Raw genomic sequence first — 21,946 nt, 5'->3', positions numbered from 1 at the left:
AAAACCTAAAGCACTAAAGGTTCTACAGTCTTGGCTAAACTATTAAAAATGAACTGTAACAGCTGGACAGCCTCCGAGGACAGCTATAGACAAAACATCGGCTCAAAGATGGCCACAGGTCAAATCACTTCACATGCTGTGGCTCTATTTTGTCATCAGTTCACATGGATCAAGGACCATCTAACATCATCACTGAACCCATAAGGAATAACAGAAAAGGGAGAACAGTACTGCAACCCACATAGAGAGGACAAAATAACAGGAGACAACTCCCTTCTTAATCCTTCTATTCTATTTCAGCAAAATCCAGTGCAATCAACCAATGCATGTAGAGAGAGTCTATTATACAAAGTACACAGAGTTGGTGCTACCAAGGACAGAAAAATTACAGACAGGATTCCTGCCTTCAAAAACTACATTTAGCTGAGAGGCAGCCATAGGCATAAGTAATTACGGTAAAGACAGAATGTGGTCAGTGGGACAACAGAGTTACAATGTATCAATGGAAAACTTCAGGAAGGAGTTATTTTGAGTTGTACCTTAATGGAAAGTGGACTTCCTCCTATTGAATGGGAAGGAATGGGAAGGAATGGAAGAATGGGAAGACTGCTTCTTGTGTCCATTGGTGGTGGACTTGGTTATTCAAACCAACCTTTCCATTGAAAACAACTGGATAAAAAATCTGGATAAATATGTGCGTGTGTGTGTGTGTGTGTGTGTGTGTGTGTGTATAAAACTCTTAAAAGCATCAAAGAGTTAACAAGATAGTAAAGAATTCCAGGCCAAAACTGAAGGGAAAACAGACAATCAAGGACAAAGGATAGGGCTGCTTCTGCTCCAAGGGTATTTCACCTATTCTGGAAAGTATCCTGGAAATAAACTTTCATTCTGATAACTTCATTTGCCTTAAGGTGGTTACACACATCAGGGAGGGAATGCCTGGAGGAAGAAAGAACAGGTTATTGGACTAGAAAACATGAAAGCTGAAAATGAGTCTAACACCCAGCTGTGCAGAGGAGACCCATCCTGTTACATTAGAATGAGGGACTGAGGCCAGTGTGGGCAGGGTATGTTCCCACACTTACTGGCCCTTGACCTTCTTTCCCTACAATATAGCAACCCGGTGTGGGGCGGGGGGAGGTCATTTCTCTTTCACAAACTACAAGCAAAACTTGCTGTGCAACCCTGCTCTCCCATTTCCGCAGTCTGGTAATAGTACTAAATTCCCAACATAGCACTAATTTCTCTAACTGAACACTTACAGAAGAGTTTTCTTAGGTGTCAAGGTTCAAAGGCAATGTGAAAATGCCATTTAACCAAAACTACTCTTGAAAATCTTTAAATTTTCCATTAAGTATAATATTTGAATTTTCATGAGTACAACTCTACACAGCAATACGTATATATAAGTGCATAACATATACGGTAATGAACACATGATAAAAAGCACACAACCAAAATATAATTTTACCATTTTAATTTTTTTTTTTTTTGCTGAACACTGATAACTAAATTTACATGATATCATCATGCAATATTTTTATATGGCCCTTCATGGCTCTCTAACAGTATCCTGTACATAATTTCTGGTGATGGTGATAAATTATAATAAGGAACCACATGCAAGACACTGGCTAAATGCTTTACATTATTTCACTTAACCTTTATGAAAAAAGAAAAGAAGAATAAGAAAAATCTTTATCTCAATTTTTACAGATTAGGGAACTGAGGCTTAGAGAGGTTAAGTCACTCCTCTTGGGTCACACAAATCATAAATGGCACAAGTGAGACTCAAAGGCAGGGCAAAGTGATTCAAAGCCAGGACTCTTAATAACTATGCTATACATAAACTTCCCTATGAAACCATATTTTAGAATTTATATACAAGCATATCTCATTTTACTGAGCTTCATTTTGCTGTGCTTCACAGATATTATGCTTTCTACAAATTAAAGGTTTGTGGTGACCCTGTGTTGAACAAGTCTCAGCACCATTTTTCAAGCAGCATTTGCTCACTTTGTGTCTCTATCACATTTTGGTAATTCTTTCAACATTTCAAACTTTTTCATTATTATTGTAGTCGTTACAATGATCTGTGATCAGTGATCTTTGATGCTACTGTTGTAATTGTTTTGGGACACCACAAACCACACCCACATAAGATGGTGAACTTAACAATGTGTGTTCTGACTGCTCCACTGACCTGCTGGTCCCTAACTCTCTCTTTCTCCTCGGGCTTCTCTATTCCCTGAGACACAACAATATTGAAATTGGGCCAATTAATAACCAAACAATGGCCTCTAAGTGTTCAAGTAAAAAGAAGAGTCACGTGTCTCTCACTTTAAATCATGAGCTGGAAATGATTGCTTAGTAAGGAAGGCATGTCAAAAGCCAAGATAAGCTGAAAGCTAGGCATCTTGCAACAAACAGCCAAGTTGTGAATAAATGCAAATGAAAAGTTCTTGAAGGAAACTAAAAGTGCTGCCCCAGTGAACACATGAATGATAAGAAAGCAAAACAACCATCATTGCTGACATGGAGAAAGTCTGAGTAGTCTGGATAGAAGATCCAACCAGACACAACATTCCCTTAAGCCAAAGCCTAACCCAGACTAAGGCCCTAACTCTCTTTAATTCTATGAAGGCTGAGAGAGGTGAGGAAGCTGTAGAAGAAAAGTTTGAAGCTAGCAGAGGTTGGTTCATCAGATTTAAAGAAAGAAGCCATCTCCATAACATAAAAGTACAAGTTGATGTAGCAAGTGCTGATGTTGAAAAACTGCAACAAGTTATCTAGAAGATCTAGCTCAGATCTTCTGATATGAAGGTAGCTGCACTAAACAACAGATTTTCAATATAGACAAACAGCCTTATATTGGCAGAAGATGCTATCTAGGACACTCATAGCTAAAGAGGAGAAGTCAATGCCTGGCTTCAAAACTACAGAGGACAAGCTGATTCCTTTGTTAGGGGCTAATAAAAGAATTAGTTGAATTTTAAGCTGAAGCCAATGCTCATTTACCATTTTGGAAATCCTAGGGCTCTTAACAATTATGTTAAATCTACTCTTCCTGTGTTCTATAAATGGAACAACAAAGCCTGGATGACAGCACATCTGTTGACAACATGGTTTACTGAATATTTTAAGCCCACTGTTGAAACCTTGTGCTAAGAAACAAAAGATCCCTTTCAAAATATTACTGTCCATTGACAATCAACTGGTCACCCAAGAGCTCTTGATGGAGATGCACAATAATATTAATGTTGTCTACATGCCTGCTAACACAACATCCATTCTGCAGCCCATGGATCAGGGAATAATTTCGACTTTCAGGTCTTATTATTTAAGAAATACATTTCAGGGGCTTCCCTGGTGGCGCAGTGGTTGGGAGTCTGCCTGCCAGTGCGGGGGACGCGGGTTCGAGCCCTGGTCTGGGAGGATCCCGCGTGCCGCGGAGCGACTGGGCCCGTGAGCCACAATTACTGAGCCTGCGCGTCTGGAGCCTGTGCTCTGCGGCAGGAGAGGCCGCGATGGTGAGAGGCCTGCGCGCCGCGATGAGGAGTGGCCCCCGCTCGCCACAACTGGAGGAAGCCCTCGCACAGAAACGAGGACCCAACACAGCCATAAATAATTTAAGATTTTTGCCATATTCTCATACTATTAATATTCTTATTTATTTTTGATAAACAGACTTTAACTCATTTTTATTACTCAGCTTCATTCTAAAACCAAGTATCTGCTGTGAGATATATATATATATATATATATATATATATAAAGTATTTTATAGTAAAAATATAACTACTTACATAAAAATTGTTCACCTGCATACCATTTAAAATTATTTTTGCATATATCATCAATAAAGTGTACCACACTTTAAGAAATAGTACCGAAATATACCATACTTTATGTATTTATGATTTACATAAGAGGAGGCTTCACTAAAAAGATTAAAACCTATATTTGCATCTGTATTCTAACCAAAAAGGATTGTTTGAGTTAATAAGATTAAATGATTGCTGTACATTTTCTAAAGAGTAGTTTTGGCATTTCAAATTAAGCCATGTCATTAGAAGAAAGAATGTACTGGTAACATTACTAAACAACTAAGGAAATGCTTTAGAGAACCCATCTGCTAATACAACACTCTGAAAGATTTCATGTTACTTTAATTTAGCAACTTAACCAAATTTACTTGAGCAGTAAGTTATAGGTTGCTGGGTTTAAGATGGAGGATAGGTTAACTGTTCTTGAATTTATTCACATAGTAAGACCCCCGACTTTATGCGGTGCCTGGCATCCTTTCTTCTCCATTTCCTCACATACTATTGAGGAATTACCTCTCTCAAATTGTGTGTAGTCTTCCACAGCTAAAGTTTGCCTGCTGGAACAGAGCCCACTCCTGCAACTCTGAATTTTTACCAAGGCAGTCAGAAGCTCTTCATAGCGATGGTGGCAGTAGACGTAATAGCAATGGTGCACTGACCAGGCTGCCCCAGTTGTGAAACAGATGCTATGCATCCTGGTTCCTTTTTTTTTAAGCCCTTTGCAGTCCCCTTGGTTTGTTTCTCTTAGACATGAGCCCTCAGCCTCCTATCAATTCTCTGAGCCCCACAAAACTCTTCTAATAGCCATCTTTGTGCTTGGCAGGAGTTGGTTTTTATTGCTTGCAAAAAAGAAGCTTAAATAATACAAAACAAAATGATGTTTCATGATTGAAAATGTAATCAATTCAGTTTTCAAAAGTGTCATCTAAGCTAGTACATGGTTCATCAAAAATGTTTTTCACCAAATTTTTTTGGATCAAAAGAATTTTTTTTGATGATTCATTTCACTGTTTTATACCTACAATGAAATAAAGTATCAGAAGTATAAGCTTACCTTAGGTTAGCCAATCTATTAACTGTAAAATCAAAATCTTTACCCTAACGAAACAGTCAAAAATTAGAAATAAAAATTTTTAACAATTTTCTGCTCATTTCAATGATTCAACTTGTGTCCTAAGACATTATTCAAAATAAAGAATCTTACAGAAATATTGCATGAGAAATGTAATCCATTATAAGAGATTTTCTACCTCATACCTTTAAAGATTCATTTTGTTTCCTTTTTCATTGAGGAATAATTTACATACAGTAAAATGTACCCATTTCAACTGTATGTTTTGATGAATTTTAATAACTGTATATAGCCATGTAAGATCCACCAAAATCAAGATACAGAACAAGAACAGTTCTATCACCTTCAGGCTTCCTCATGCCCCTCTGTAGTCATTTCCCTCCACCAACCTCAACCAGATACTTAAAGATTTATTTTTAGTGTTATCTATCTCTGTAGTAGCACTGAATTCAAAGAAAATCTGGGTCATGTGTATTAAAGTGTCCTCTAGTGGGAACAGCCAAATCTTAGGGTTTTGGTGTAGAATAACATCCATACCATCATTTACAATAGCCAAGATATGGAAGCAATCTAAGTGTCCATCAATAGATGAACAGATAAAGTTGTGTACATGTCTCCAACAGAATATTATTCAGCCATAAAAAGTAAGGGAATCCTACCATTTGCAACAGCATGGATGAACTCTGAAGACATTATGCTAAGTGAAGTAAGTCAGACAGAGACAAATACTGTATGATCTGACTTACATGTGAAATCTTAAAAAAAAAAAAAAATGAACTCATAGAAAAAAAATATGTGGTCACCAGAGGCAGAAGGTGAGGGAGGGGAACTGGAGGAAAGTTGTCAAAGAGTTACAAACCCCCAGTTATAAGATTAAAGTAAGTACTAGGGATGTAATGTACAACATGATGACTATAGCCAACACACTGCTATATAAGATACAGGAAAGTCGTTAAGAGCGTAAATCCTAAGAGTTCTCATCACAAGGAGAAAATTATTTTCCTTTTTTCTTTTCTTCTTATTGTACTTTTATGGGAAGATGCATGTTAGCTGAACCTATTGTGGTAGTCATTTTACAATATATGTAAATCAAACCATCATGCTGTATACCTGAAACTTACACAATGATGTATATCAATTATTTCTCAATAAAACTGGGGAAAAAAGGTCAAAAAACAGAGGCACAAATTTCGAAAAGGAGGAGGAATTCTCTCTGATATACCATCAATGAACAATGATTTAATAAAAATTGAAGTTGACAAGAAGGCCAACTTGGTACAATGTTGCTGAGAGGATAAAACCAGAAAAGATATAAAAGCATTTGTAAACTGTAAAGTATAAACTAGTATAAAGTACTATATACATGCTACTAATTATATACTTACTACCACATACTTCCTTGCCTTCTTAAACAGAATACACTGAACATAATTTAACCTATGGCCATTAATTCTGAATATAAATTATGGTACTAAGCTGTAAATAGGGACCAAAGGCACCGTGACCCAGGCTAAAGGAGGCCAAGATATTAGGCTGATTGTTTTAATGCCACTTTATAGGTCTGGTTGCCTTCTGCACAGTTAGTTGTTGGCTGAGACTTCCTGCTGCTATCAGCACACTCAGCTACTGATAGGGAACCTTCCCAGAATAATGCTAGTTGGAATTCTCTCTCCTATAATTTGCTGCTCCACTTCCTCTTTCAACAGATAACTCTGTTTTCTCCTTCACAGAGAAAAAAAGAAACCACCAAATGAGAGCTCATCATCTTCCTGCTACCAAACTGACAAATGAATCAGCCCTTGGACCCAACTTTCCTTCTCTCCTTAACAACAGAGCCAGACCCCTCCCTTCTCTTACCTAAAGGGAACCCTTCCACCTATGCTTCAGATGCCATTCCCTTCTGACATCTGTCAGTTATTCTCTCTCTCCTACAACTTAAATCCCAAGCTTTCTCTTGGCTACTTCCCATAAAATTTAAACATGCTCAAGTCTCTCCATCTTCTAAAAGGAAAAGCAGGAAAAAACCTTTAATCACACTCCAGCTACCCTCATTCTCCTCAGCTGCCAGCTATACCTCTCTTAGAGAAATAACACTAAATGCACTTTTACTAGGGGAGGGTACCCAAGAGGAAGGGAGGCATGGCAGAGAGAAGGGGAGGCAGGGGTTACAATTAAGACAGTTTTGAAACAATAAGTAGAGTTAATCAGGTGAGGTAGGGGAAGGGGCACAGTGGACCAGGGAGAGAGAGCAGTGGCAGGAACCAGGCCTCACTGGAGTAGGTTTGAGAGAGACAGGAAGAGAGAGATTGGAGAAAGGAAGCAGAGGCAACTTTTGGAAACAGTTTTTGCTGCAAAGAACAACAGAGTTGGGGCAAGAGGTGGCAGAAATGGGTTGAGAGAAAAGGTTTCTTTTCCAAAGATGGGAGAAATAATGGCACATTTTAATGCAGATGGGAATAATTCAGGAGAACAAGCCAGATTCTACAAATTCAATCGTTTCTTTAAATAGGGAGCTGAGGACTCAAAGAAACCTAATGAACCCAAATCCAAATCAAACGACCCTCCCTAGAAGAGAAAAAAAATCCATCACTGTTTTTACCTTTGACACAGCAGTAGGAGCAGGAAACCAATACTGACACAGATAAGAAGAAAATGAACTTTAATTTTAAAGGCCAAGTATAGACTGGCATGACAATTTAGAATCCTTCGCCCTCCAAACACAATATAGATTCTGCACCCACCCACCAACTCTATCCTATAGGCCTCTGCCAAGTGTTCACAAGTAAGAATAGACATAGGGCAGGAGAGCCAAAAGTCACCCACGAAGCACACGCACAAGTGGCTTACTCAAGTCACAAGGCAGGACTGCAGCAGTGAGAGAAACCCTCTAAGGAATCCAGACTTCACACTGAGTACCAGGCAGAGTCATCCACAGCTAAGGGAAGAACAGGAAAACTGAGACAGACCACTCCTAACATGCAGGGGACCTGCTGCAGTCCAAGGACAGGGCAGGAGAGCTGAGACAAATCCTGATGGGACTCAGATCTCAAGTTCTGCTACAGGGGCAGTTCTGATCCTGCTCAAACCATTTGAAGCCTATGGTGAAATGAATCACGAAAGCAACAGCAAGCAAAAAAACTCAGCTCGATTACAGACCAGACTGACTTAGATTGCCACACAAGTTGCCTTACAAAGAAGGGGCACGCCCATCCCTGAGAATATAGGTATTCTTTACTTCAGTCTCTACTTTTCATTTACAAACAATTGTGACATTCAATAAAAAAATTATGAGACATGCAAAGAAGCAAGAGAATTTGGTCCATCATCAAGAAAGGATACCAAAAAAAAAAAATAAAAAAAAAAATAAAAAAAAAGAAAGGATACAGAACTGAAACAGGAGGGAAGGGGGCAGGGCACAACCTTTAAAAGAACGACACAGTCGTTAAGGATACGACAAAAACTGGTTAGAGGGCTTCCCTGGTGGCGCAGTGGTTGAGAGTCCACCTGCCAATGCAGGGGACACGGGTTCGATCCTTGGTCCAGGAGGATCCCACGTGCCACGGAGCAGCTAGGTCCGTGCGCCACAATTGCTGAGCCTGCGCTCTAGAGCCCGTAGGCCACAACTACTGAGCCCACGTGCCGCAACTACTGAAGCCCACGTGCCTAGAGCCCGTGCTCTGCCACAAGAGAAGCCACCGCAATGGGAAGCCCGCGCACCGCAACGAAGAGTAGCCCCTGCTCACAGCACCTATAGAAAGCCCACGTGCAGCAACGAGGATCCAACGCAGCCAAAAATAAATAAATTTAAAAAAAAAAATAAAAAAAAACTGGTTAGAACCAATTAGGTCCAAGATGGGGAAGATTCAACTTCTAGTAGACCTTGAGCCTCATTATACGCTTACTGGAATACATTAGCAAGCTAAATGACACACCCACCAGTGCCATGACAGTTCCAAGGCTAACCATAAAAGGCCAAAAAGTAGGCAGTGGCCCAATTCCTGGAAATCCCAGCCCTTCCCCAAAATAGCTGGAATAATCCTCCCACTTATTAGCCTATGAAATTACCGAGCCCATAAACACTAACCACCCCATATTTCAGGGTCACTCTCATCTTTTGAGACAGACCACATTCTGTCTATGGTATGTGTATCTCCCAGGGCCTCTCGCCTTCTGAGATGGCCCACATGCTATGGAGTGTGTATCTCTCTCAACAAATCTCTTACCTATCACTTTGCCTCTCACTGAATTCCTTCTGTACTGAGACATAAAGAACCTGAGCTTCATTAAGTCCTGAGACCAGGTGTACAATTTCAATTAAAAGACAGTGGGTTCAAGTCCCAGCCCATGGGTTCAAGTTGCATTCTGAGTTTTGGCTGTGTTTGAGTCCCAGCCCGTGGGTTCAAGTCCCAATCTAAGTTTTTGCTGGGTTCAATTCCCATCTGAGTTGCGAGGTTTCAGAAGCAGACCCAGAGATGACCCAGATGTTAGAATTACCAGACAGGGACTTAAAAAAAAAAAACTGTATTAGAGTATCTAATGGAAGTGGTGCACAACACTAGAAAGGAAAAGATGAAAGAGAGATGAAAACTATATAAAAAGAGACAGGAAAAATACTAGATACAAAAATTATATAATAAAGAGTAAGAATTTCTTTAATGAGTTTATCAGCAGGTGGACACAGTAGAAGGAAAAATAAAACCAGTGAACTTGAAGACAGGTTCACAGAAATTATGCAAACTGAAATAAAAACAGGAAAAAAAAAAAAGACTAGGGGAAAAAAGAACAGAGTATCCAATAGCTGTAGTACAATCTAATATATATGTAATTAGAATCCCAAATGAAGAAGAAAGGAAGAATGGAGCAGAAAAAAAAAATGTGAAGACATAATGGCTGAAAACATTCCAAAACCAAAGAAAGAAAGATATCAACCAAAAATCCAAGCTCAGTTAACCTTAGATAGGATAAATGCAAAGTAATCACATTTTAGGCACATGCCAGAGAGACCACTAAAATCAAAGTATAAAGAAAAAATTTTGAAAGCAACCAAAGAGAAAGACACATTAAAAAGAGGATATGAATTACAGCTGACTTCTCATCAGAAACAACTGAGTAGGAATATTTCAAATAAAATAATAACATTATACTATGGAGTTCATAGCATATATGGACATAAAATATATGAAAACAAGAAGAAAAGGGAAGGAAGGTGGTAAATGGAAGTGTACTGTTGTGAGGTTCTTACACTGTGAAGTAATAATATTTTTGAAGGTAAATTTGATAACTTAAAGATACATATTATAATCTTTAGAATAATCACTAAAAAACATATATATTAATCGAAGCATAACTAAAAATTCAACAGAAGAAATAAAATATCAAAAAAAAAAATTCACCCAAAAGATGCTAAGAAAGGCAAAATAGAGGAACAAAGAGCAAACAGGACAAATCCAAAAAAGATTACAAATTTAAACCCAAACACTGTCAAAAATTACATTAAATAGAAATTAACTAGGGAGTGGGGGAAATGAGGTGTTGTTCAAAAAATACAAAAAAACTCCCAGTTACAAGAGGAATAAGTTCTAGGGATCTAATGTACAGCATTGTGACCACAGTTAACAATACTGTATAGTATACTTAAAAATAGCTAAGAGATCTTAAAATTTCTCACCGCACACACACACGCAAAGATAACTATGTGTAGTGACAGATAGGTTAACTAACTTATTGTGTTAACTATTTCCCAATATATATGTATATCAAATCATCATGTTGTACACCATAAACTTACCCAATGTTATGTGTCGATTACATCTCAGTAAAGCTGGGGGGAAAATGTAAACGGACTAATAACTGCCAATAAAAAGGCAGAGGTGGACAGACTGAAATTTTTTAAGATCCCAATTACTCACTATATACAAGAAAACACACATTAAACATAAAAGAGACACACTGAAAGTGTAAGGATAGAAAAAGATAAATCATATAAACACTAAGGATAAGAAAGGTGTGTGGCTACAGAAATATCAAAGTAGACCTCAGGAAGAGTACTATCAGAAATACAGAGGGGAATTTTATAATGATCAAAGGTTCAAATTCATGAAGACAATCTTAAATATATAGCTGCACATAATAAAAAGGATCCCAAATAAAGGAAACAAAAATTAACAAAATTAAAGAGAAAAACTGACAAATCCACAATCACAGTCAAAGACGTTATGTCCTTCTCTCAGAAACTGATAAAACAAATCGACGAAAAAAAAAATCAGTAAGGATATAAAATATTTGAACAATGCTATCAACTTGACCTAATAGACATTTATAGAACAGTATACTCAATAACAGCAGAATACATATTTTTCAAGTGCATGGGAACATTCACTAAGATAGACCAGATGCTAGGCCATAAAAAAGTTTTAATTAATATAAAGGAATGAAATCATACCAAATATATTTTCTAATCACAACAGAATTAAATTAGAAATCAATAAAGTTCTGAATATTTTCCAATATTTAGAAATTAAACAATGTACTTCCTAGTAACCTACAGGTCAAAGAAAACTATTACAGGAGAAAGTTTAAAATAGTTTGAACTGAATAACAAAAAAACACATATGAAAATTTGTGGGATGTAGCTAAAGCAGTGCTCCTGGCTTAGAGAGAAATTTATAACTTTAAGTGACTATGTAAGTATGTAAGAAAAGAAGACAGGTGTACAATCAATGATGCGTGTTTCTACACTTATAAACTAGGCAAATAAAAGCAAGTAAGTAGAAGAAAGGATATCATAAAATTAAAAGCAGAGACCAAGTGAAGAGAAATGACAAACAATATAAAAATATCAACGAAGTAAAAGTTTGTTCTTGGCAAAGATTAAAGAAATAGATAAACCTCTAGCAAGCCTCATCAGGAAAAAAGAAATAGAAAACACAAATTACCAATATAAAGAATCAAAGGGAAAACATAACTACATAACTTACAGCAATAAAAGGAGAATAAGAAGATAGTATGAACATTATGACAATAAGACTTCTTAAATGAAATGGACAAATTCTTGAAAAACACAATTCACCTATGTTGACAAAACAGAAAATAGAAAATCTGAATAGCCCTATAGCCTCCAAAAATAATTAAATTCATAATTGCAAAACTTCCCCCAAAGAAAGCTTCAGGCCCAGATGACTTCCCTAGTAAATTCTATTAAACATTTAAATAAGAAACAATGGCAATCTTACACAAACTTTTTCAGAAAAGACAGAAAATGGAATCATTTCCCAATTCTTTTATGGAGCCAGCATAACCATGATACTAAACTTAGACACAGACATACAAGAGAAGAAAAGTATACCAGAATACACCATGAACCTAGACATAAAAGAACAGCAACTGGAATCCTGCAATACATAAAAAACACAATACTTCATGAACAAGTGAGATTTGTTTATCCTAGGTATGCAAAATAAGTTTAATATAAGAAAAATCAATATAATTCAGTATATTAATAGGTTAAATAAGGAAAATGAAAACATGCAAACTTTAATAAATGTAAAAAAAAAAAAATCTAATAAAGTTCAATACCCATTAATGATTAATACTCTCAGCAGCTAGGAATAGGAAAAATTTCCCCAACCTGATAAAGGGCATCTTAAAAAACACAGCTAACACTCTATTTAATAGTAAAATATTGAAGGTTTCCCCCCTAAAATCAGGAACAAGGCAAGGATATTTCCTCTCACACTTCAGTTGAACACTGTAATAGAAGCACATAACTAGTGCATTAAAGCAAGAAAAATAAATAAAAGGCATACAGATTACAAAGAATTAAAGCTCTCTTCATTTGCAAATGGCATAATTGTGTTGGTATAAAATTCTAAGGAATCTACAAAAACAGCTACAGGACAACTGACAAGCAAATTACCAAGACTGTGGGATACAAGATCAGTATATAAAAATAAACTACCAAAAACATTTCTAAAAACTAGAAATAAATCTAAAGAAAGATGTGTAATACTACACTGAAAGTTCTAAAATATTTCTGAGAAATTAAAGAGGACTCAAGTTATGGAGAGATCTAACATATTCGTGGATTAGAAGACTCAGTATTGTTAAATATTATTAAATGTCCATTCTGCTAAAATGGATATATATTCAATATAGTCACAATTAAAATTCAAGCAGGATTTTTTAAATAGAAATGTATAAGCTGATTCTAAATGTCTATGTACATGTAAGCAATCTAAAATAACCAAAATAAATTTGAAAAGAAAAATAAGATTAGAGAATTTAACTTTATGTGACTTTAAGACTGACTACAAACCTACAGTAATCAAGAAAAATGTATTAGTAAAAGGATAAACAAATATATTCAACAGAATAGGGTCCAAAAATAGATCCATCTTGCCAAAACAATCCAATGGAGAGAGGAAAATCTTTTCAATAAATGAGGAACAGCTGGATATCCATACTTACAGAAAAGCAAAAACATGACTTCCTATATCACACGATACATAAAAATCAGAGGTCTAAAAGTAAACGCAAATTATATACCTTCTAGAAGAAAACACAGGAGAATACTTTCATAACCTTCTTAGAGAAGACACAGAAAGCACAAATCATAAAACAAAAATTTGATAAATTATATTTCACCAAAACAAAAAACTTCTCATCAAAAAGCACCATTAAGAAAATGAGGGACTTCCCTGGTGGCGCAGTGGTTGAGAATCTGCCTGCCAATGCAGGGGACGCGGGTTCGAGCCCTGGTCTGGGAAGATGCCACATGCCGCGGAGCAACTAGGCCCGTGAGCCACAGCTACTGAGCCTGCGCGTCTGGAGCCTGTGCTCCGCAACAAGAGAGCCCGCGATAGTGAGAGGCCCGCGCACCGCGATGACGAGTGGCCCCCACTTGCCACAACTAGAGAAAGACCTCGCACAGAAACGAAGACCCAACACAGCCATACATACATACATACATACATTAAAAAAAAGAATGTAAGCAGACAAGAATCTCATTTAAATATATATTTAAAAAAAAAAAAAAAAAAGAAAATGAGCTGGCAAGCCATAGGCTAGGAGAAAATACATACAATACATACACGAGTTCAAGAATATATTTAATTTTTAAAAACGAGCCTTCACAAAAGCAAATTATACAGATGGCTAAAATCACATTAAAGAAGAGCTTAACATCATTAGCCATCAGAGAAACACAGAATAAAACCACAGTGAGATTTCACTATAAACACAGGAGGATTGTACAGTGGTTCTCAATGAGATACGGAGGTTTGCAATTTTTAGAGCCAGGAGACATCTGTAGTTGTTACTGGCATCTAGAATGCTGCTAAACATCCTATAATGCACTGGACAGCCCCACATAACAGTTATCCTGCCCAAAATGTCAATGGTGGCAAAACTGAAAAACTCTAATAGATTAATTGAAAGAGACTAATAGCATCAAATATTGGGGAAGATGTAGAGCAACTGGAATTCTCTGATACATTACTAGAGGGTATGCAAAATGGTTCATTCACTTTGTTTGACATTTGACAGACATTACCATATTAAGTGCAAATGGCTTCTTGTCAAATTAAACGCCAAATGGCCTACAAGGCCCTGCATGATCTAAACCCAGTCTACTTCTCCAGCCTCATCTCTCAGTTAACTAAGGCACAAGGATGATACAGTATTAGGAAATTTTTCAAAAAAGTCTACTTGATTTTACTGACAGAAATATAAAAAATCCTGAGACAAAAGAAACCTTAACATCATTTAGCTCAACTTATTACCTAACACAGGGATAAATAATACATTCTTGACAGTGAAACATCTACTGTCTCTCACAATAAACACTAAGTTATGGCAAAAATCTCACAGATCTATTTGATAAAAACTAGAGTAACAACTAATGTTATATAAGTAATGGTCCTCTACTCTTTTTGTAAACTGAGTTAACTGGAGACCATTATAGTTAGTGATACTGCCTTAAGAAACCTCACAATATAGGCTGAAAAAATTAATATGGTAGTTTAGAAAGATACTATCTATTTATAAATACCACAACTCACTTCACAAAAGAATGGAATCAGGTGATGAACAGTGTTTAACTGGCCTAAGTCAGTATTATTCAATAAAAATATACTGCAAACTATAAATGCAAGCCACATATGCAATGTTTAAAAAGCAGATGAAGTCAATTTTGATAATACATTTACTGTATATGCAAATATATGCACATATATTATGTATAAAATATGCAAAATGGCCAATATATCCAAAATATTATCACTTAAACGTTTAATCAACAAAATTTTTAGACTATTTTATATTCCTTTTCTGTACTAAGTCTTCAAAATCCAATGTGTGTTTTATACTTATAGCACACCTCATTTTGGACTAGCCAAGTTTCAAGTGCATAATAGCCACATGTAGCTAGTGTCTACTGGATGCTAATGTCGCTTATAACATGACACACTTCAAGGAATTTTACATGGATTATTTCATTTAATCCTCCCTGAGGAACATACAGGGGAAAGTAACTTGTCCAAGTTCTCAAGGTTAGTTAGGAGTAGAATCAGGATTTTAACTTAATCAGCATGACTCAGATCTGGTCCAAACCACCATGCTATCCCACTCAAATCAACTTTTTTCTTTTACAATATTACTGAAACTTTCAGTTAACCAAGTTAATACTTTGATTCCTGCTTTGATACTACATATTCATTTTATGGACACCTAAATTTCCGGTCACATAAAAAACCTGATTTTCCCCGTATGATTTAGAATCTGAAAGAAAAGACTTACCAATAATATGAGTTTTTGATACTTTTGTTTCAGGTCTGACACACTTGCAGATGGGTCTGCCTCCAGAATGCTGTACCAATCCTTTTTTGGTATCTGCTCAAATGCCATCATCCCTCGAACAAGAAGTGGGCCTTCTCAGATCAACTGAATAGAAATATTAATGACAATTATTACGGTTTGCGTGTATCTAAGAATTAACTAGGTACAGCTTCCCTAAGTTCTGTAATATTTAATTAAGTCACGATTATAATGCAAACCTGAAGCATATATTTTCATTTAAAACGCCCCAAGAATTTCATATATGAGTATACAGACAAGTGTGGAAAACCTGATAAATGTTTCATGATATACGCTTACATCTTAAATTAATGCGTATACAACAGCATAAAAAAAATAGAAATCGATGATGAACCCGAGTGGTGGATGACCCTCTAAGAAAGGTATTTCTGCTAGTCTCTTGGTAAAAGCGACACACAGTAAGTACTCACTAAACACACTAGAGTTTAACAAATGTTTACAAAAAGAATAAATATTCTTAAAAAGCAAAACGAAGAATTAAAATGAATTTGGGAGCATTCCCTCTTAATGTCTCCAGTTCACTTCTTTTCTTCCAGATTACCTTAAAAGAATAACATGCGAAATTGGCAGTCAGCACCGGCAGGTAGAGAGCAACAATCCCTCGGTTATCGGAGAGGCCCTCACAGCTCGCAAAGAGCTCCTGAACCTGTTCACTGGAGGACACGGCAGCCCTCCAGCAACCGAAAAGACCCCTCTAGGAGCCCCAGAACCAGGAAACCTTTTCCCACAGCCATGAACTCAACGAGACATCCGGGGCTTCCTCAAAATTGAGATTCGGAAATCCTCCGCATTCACAGTCAGCTCTGTAGCCCAGCCACAGGCCGGTACTCTCTCCTGGCTTCACTCGATATCAAACTTACCAAACTTAGTAGAGCCACATGCGCTCACTCCTCTCCTGCCGTCAGCCAAACCTCGTAATCCGTTTCTGCTTCCGCCGGAAGTCATTGCCCTGACGCGATCACGTTTCTAGCCGAGCCGCAGTGGCTGAGGCACCGATCGGAAGCGCCGCTCCGCCCCGCTGGACGCGGTCGCTATGGTAACCCAGTCGCCGCTTCCACAGAGTTTACCAACCGTAAGTGCCCGAGCTTTGGAAAAAGGCGTTCTTGGCCTCGTTCTAACTCGCTCTTATCCGGGCTCCCCGAATGTCGCTTCTCTCCTCTGCCTCAGCGAGCACCCCCATCCCCCGGGCTTCCTCCGCCTTCCCCAAAGCTTCCTCGGCCTTCCCCTAAGCTTCCTCCGCTTACTCTACCCAGCGCCGCTCCCAATTCTTTCGTGGTTGGCTAACGTAGTACTATGGATGGGGATGGGGGGTGAAGTGGGGGTACTGTTGGGATTGGCGGGATGAGACGGATGAGGAGAACTGATTCCTCCCGTCTCCCAAGACTTCCTTTGGAATGTTCTCATTCCAAAATTAAGAGAACTGAAACCGATACTGAGTAAAGTTTTTCAGTTTTTTTTTTAATTTTTATTTATTTATTTATTTTTGGCTGTGTGGGGTCTTCGTTTCTGTGCAAGGGCTTTCTCTAGTTGTGGCGAGTGGGGGCCACTCTTCATCGCGGTGCGCGGGCCTCTCACTGTCGCGGCCTCTCTTGTTGCGGAGCACAGGCTCCAGACGCGCAGGCTCAGTAGTTGTGGCACACGGGCCCAGTTGCTCCCTGGCATGTGGGATCTTCCCAGACCAGGGCTCGAACCCATGTCCCCTGCATTGGTAGGCAGATTCTCAACCACTGCGCCAGCAGGGAAGCCCAGTTTTTCAGTTTTAATGTTTTTTTCTGGAAGAGATGTTCAACTTAGTTATTTCTTTTAGATTTTAGCAACCAACTTGAAAAATGAAAACTTTTCAAAATCCTTTCACACTTTTAGCAAGTCGTCCTGTTCCCAGGGTAGCCATGCTATCTTTCAAGTTCACAGAAAAAGCAGAATAAAACGCTCGCTTTGAGACTGTTGCTGGGCACTCCAAATGGGCACTTAAGTTTTTTTGTTAGCTTTTTCCTTCTTCCCTCTCCCTTTCATTTGTTCAGTTGTTCTCTTGTATTATCAAACCTCTGTGCTGCTTACCTTATATTGACTATTCTTTCCTGCATTGTACCTGGAGGTGAAAATTCATCTTAATTCTCCGCAGCATGATATAAATCTCACTTGGAGATGTTAAGGTAGTTTTGTTGTTGTTACTGCTTAGATTTGCTTTCCTTCTTCTTCTTTTATCTTTCTTCTACCAAACTTCCGTTTGAGAAGCTGTCAAGACAAACCCTAAGCATATTGAAGAAGATATTTTGATATGGTCAATTATTTAACGATGGTGTGAACTATAAAGAATAACTGGATGATACAGGAATGTTTAAAAATCTAAAGAGAAAAGTATAGTTTAGGTTCTTCATAGGATTTTGTCATGTTTAAGGGCAGACACAACGAGCATTATACTAAGTCAGAGGATCTGGTTTTCAGTCCTGGTTCTAACATACCTTCTGTGTGGCCCTAAGGATACCTAAAACGACAGATTTAAGTGTTCTTCTGAAAACCTTCCTATACAGTACTATCAGAATGGCACCCACTTGAATTTTTATAGCCCTCAAACTTCCCTTTTCCACTGCATAGTCCTTCTTTGTATAGATAGTTATGCTCAGGCCCTTCAGTTTTTATAGAAAGAGCACTTTATTTTCATTTATGAATCCATTAGTGTATTGTGTTAATCTCTTTTATTCCTTTTTTGAACAAAATTCTGAAAACTCTAATCACAGTACCTCAATTTTTTCAATTTACATTTATATATATATATATTTGAATATAGAAAGAGATACACATTTTTTGTCCCCACCAAATCCCAAATGTTCTTTCATTTCATATCAACATACTTTAGTTTGCATCCCTAAAGCATACTTTAGTTTGCAACTTTTTCTTTCATCTCCATAAAGTCATTATTCCACCAAAATTATCAATAATTCATTGATGTTATCCAAATCTAGTGCTTATTTATATTTCCCTAGTTGTCTCAGAAATGTCTTTTTATGGTTGATTTGCATGCGTCACGATCCAAAATCTACACATTGCAATTGGTTGTTCTGTCTCTTAAATACCTTTTAAGCTATAGCAGCCCCAATTCTTTACTACTACTACCTTGTTTTTTATTTCTTTTTCTGCCATTGGCTTATTGAAAAAACAGATCAGTTGTCCTTCCATCTGAATTTATACCAGAATAAACTTGTCTATTTATACCAGAATAAACTTCTTTAAATACTTTAAACACTTCTTACATAAATCCTTGCTCATTAGTCTTCCTTCATTTTTTCATTTTTTAGAGCACTACTGTCCAATGCAAATACAGTGTAAGCCACAAATGCAAACCACACATGTGATTTTTTTTTATAACATCTTTATTGGAGTATAATTGCTTTACAATGTTGTTAGTTTCTGCTGTATAACAAAGTGAATCAGCCATATGTATACATATATCCCCATATCCCCTCCCTCTTGCGTCTCCCTCCCACCCTCCCTATCCCACCCCTCTAGGTGGTCACAAACCACTGAGCTGATCTCCCTGTGCTATGTGGCTGCTTCCCACTAGCTATCTATTTTACATTGGGTAGTGTATACATGTCAGTGCTACTCTCTCACTTCATCCCAGCTTACCCTTCCCCCTCCTCGTGTCCTCAAATCCATTCTCTATGTCTGCATCTTTATTCCTGTCCTACCCCTAGGTTCATCAGAACCATTTTTTTTTTTTAGATTCCATATATATGTGTTAGCATACGGTATTTGTTTTTCTCTTTCTGACTTACTTCACTCTGTATGACAGTCTCTAGGTCCATCCACCTCACTACAAATAACTCAATTTCATTTATTTTTATGACTGAGTAATATTCCATTGTATATATGTGCCACATCTTCTTTATCCATTCATCTGTCGATGGACACTTAGGTTGCTTCCATGTCCTGGCTATTGTAAATAGAGCTGTAATGAACATTGCAGTACATGTCTCTTTTTGAATTATGGTCTTCTCAGGGTATATGCCCAGTAGTGGGATTGCTGGGTCGTATGGTAGTTCTATTTTTAGTTTTTTAAGGAACCTCCGTACTGTTCTCCATAGTGGCTCTATCAATTTACATTCCCACCAACAGAACAAGAGGGTTCCCTTTTCACCACACCCTCTCCAGCATTTATTGTTTGTATATTTTTTGATGATGGCCATTCTGACTGGTGTGAAGTGGTACCTCATTGTAGTTTTGATTTGCATTTCTCTAATGATTCGTGATGTTGAGTGTCCTTTCATGTATTTGTTGGCAATCTGTATATCTTCCTTGGAGAAATGTCTGTTTAGGTCTTCTGCCCATTTTTAGATTGGGTTGTTTGTTTTTTTGATATTGAGCTCATGAGCTGCTTGTATATTTTGGAGATTAATGCTTTGTCAGTTGCTTCGTTTGCAAATATTTTCTCCCATTCTGAGGGTTGTCTTTTCGTCTTGTTTATGGTTTCCTTTGCTGTGCAAATCTTTTAAGTTTCATTAGGTCCCATTTGTTTATTTTTTTTTTTATTTCCATTTCTCTAGGAGGTGGCTCAAAAAGGATCTTGATGTGATTTATGTCATAGAGTGTTCTGCCTATGTTTTCTTCTAAGAGTTTTATAGTGTCTGGCCTTACATTTAATCCATTTCACACATGTGATTTTAAATTCCCCAGTAGCTACATTAGGAAAATAAAAAGAAACAAGTGAAATGGATTTTAATGATTTATTTATTTAACCCAATATATCCAGAGTATGATCATTTCAAAATGTAATCAGTATAAAAATTATTGAGATACTTTACATTCTTTTTTCATACTGAAGTCTTCAAAAGCCGGTGTGTATTTTACCTGTACAGCTCACCTCAATTTGGACTAGCTACGTTTCAAGTGCTCAATAGCCACATCTAACTAGTGACTATCAAACAGGGCAGGTCTAGAGGATAAAGTCCTACCTCCTTAACCCAATATTCCTCCCCAATGTGATCCTACTTTTCCAGTCTCATCACCTATTACCTCTGTACATGAAACAATTAAACAATTTGGATATTTTCTTGGTACTTCATAATTTTGTTCAGATGGTTTGATGGTTCCTCTTGCTTATAACACCATAGCTCTTTTCTTCCTCCTATCAGTTTTATTCCTCCTTTAAGACCTATCTGTTCCTACTGGACTGAATGTCAATATTATGACATAGTATGAGTGTGTTTCATGTTTGGTAATTGCAATCATTGTTGCTTTTGTTGTGGTCATCCATGTACAATGCTTGGTGTCAGTCTATTTATGTCTTGTAAAAATAAAATACAGTGTGTGTGTGTGTAAAAAAAAAAAAAAAAAAAAAAAAAATAGAACTCCGGCCCACCGGACCAACTGAAAAAAAAAAAAAAAAAAAAAAAAAAAAAAAAAAAAAAAAAAAAGACCTATCTGTTCCATCAAGTCTTTTATGGTGGCCCAGTCCTTAGAAATTACTTCCTCCTCTCAACTTTCATAGCAGTCCTGGATGTACTCCACATTTGTACTCATCCTAAACCACAGGGTATTGTTACACACTTTCAGATGTATGTTCTAATTTCCAAATCGGATTGTAAACTCTCTGAGGGCAGGAACACCTCTCAGAGAAACTAAGCACCTGCTTTGTTGCCGCATTCTCTGGAATTCTAATGATGTGTGTCTACAGTAGTTTTGTTTCTCACTATTTTAAGAAGGTAATTTATTCATTTTATGTAAAACAAATATAGCATAAATATAAACTATGTTAGCATAATGGTTATGAGCATGAATTCTGGGGTCAGACTGCATAGGTTTGAATCCAGATTCTGTCTTGTACTGGTTAAATGAACACTTGAAGTTAATTAATCTCTGTGCCTTAGTTTCTTCCTCTATAAAATAGAGATAATAATAGTATCTCCTTCATAGGTTTGTTGTGAGGATTAAATGAGATAATAGTGTCTGAAAGTAAGTACTCAGTGAAGATTAGCTATTGTTATTATTAATAATGAAATATTTATTGCTCAGTTTTGATATATTAGAACATTAAGAATTCATAACAGTATTTTAGGAGTTTCCAAACAGAGCAAATGAAAGCCACAAACAATTGAATTGGAAAAATGAAACCAAACCCAAATGTTTGTTGAACTGTAGTTTGCCAGATGCATTAGAAGCATGGGCAGAAACCTCT

At 37.1% G+C, this 21,946-nt stretch overlaps 1 protein-coding gene across 3 annotated transcripts in view; it reads right to left on the bottom strand.

The window, feature by feature from the left end:
* Window positions 1-16,719, bottom strand: part of DNAJC24 (DnaJ heat shock protein family (Hsp40) member C24) — a 57,943-nt gene extending 41,224 nt beyond the window's left edge. For 2 of the 3 annotated variants that reach the window (XM_036860078.1, XM_036860080.1), the window contains exons 1-2: window positions 16,632-16,719; window positions 15,694-15,837 (exon numbers count right to left, since the gene is read on the bottom strand). In XM_036860078.1, coding sequence (XP_036715973.1) covers window positions 15,694-15,804 — 111 coding nt within the window. In that variant the 5' untranslated portion in view covers window positions 15,805-15,837; window positions 16,632-16,719. Of the gene's footprint in view, window positions 1-15,693; window positions 15,838-16,312; window positions 16,603-16,631 lie in introns of those variants that run through there. The other variant, XM_036860079.1, reaches the window with a different exon arrangement.
* Window positions 16,720-21,946: the final 5,227 nt, after the last annotated feature.

Source organism: Balaenoptera musculus, chromosome 8 (assembly GCF_009873245.2).
Source record: "Balaenoptera musculus isolate JJ_BM4_2016_0621 chromosome 8, mBalMus1.pri.v3, whole genome shotgun sequence".
Taxonomy (NCBI): Eukaryota; Metazoa; Chordata; class Mammalia; order Artiodactyla; family Balaenopteridae; genus Balaenoptera; species Balaenoptera musculus.
This window is presented reverse-complemented; position numbering and strand designations above follow the sequence as displayed.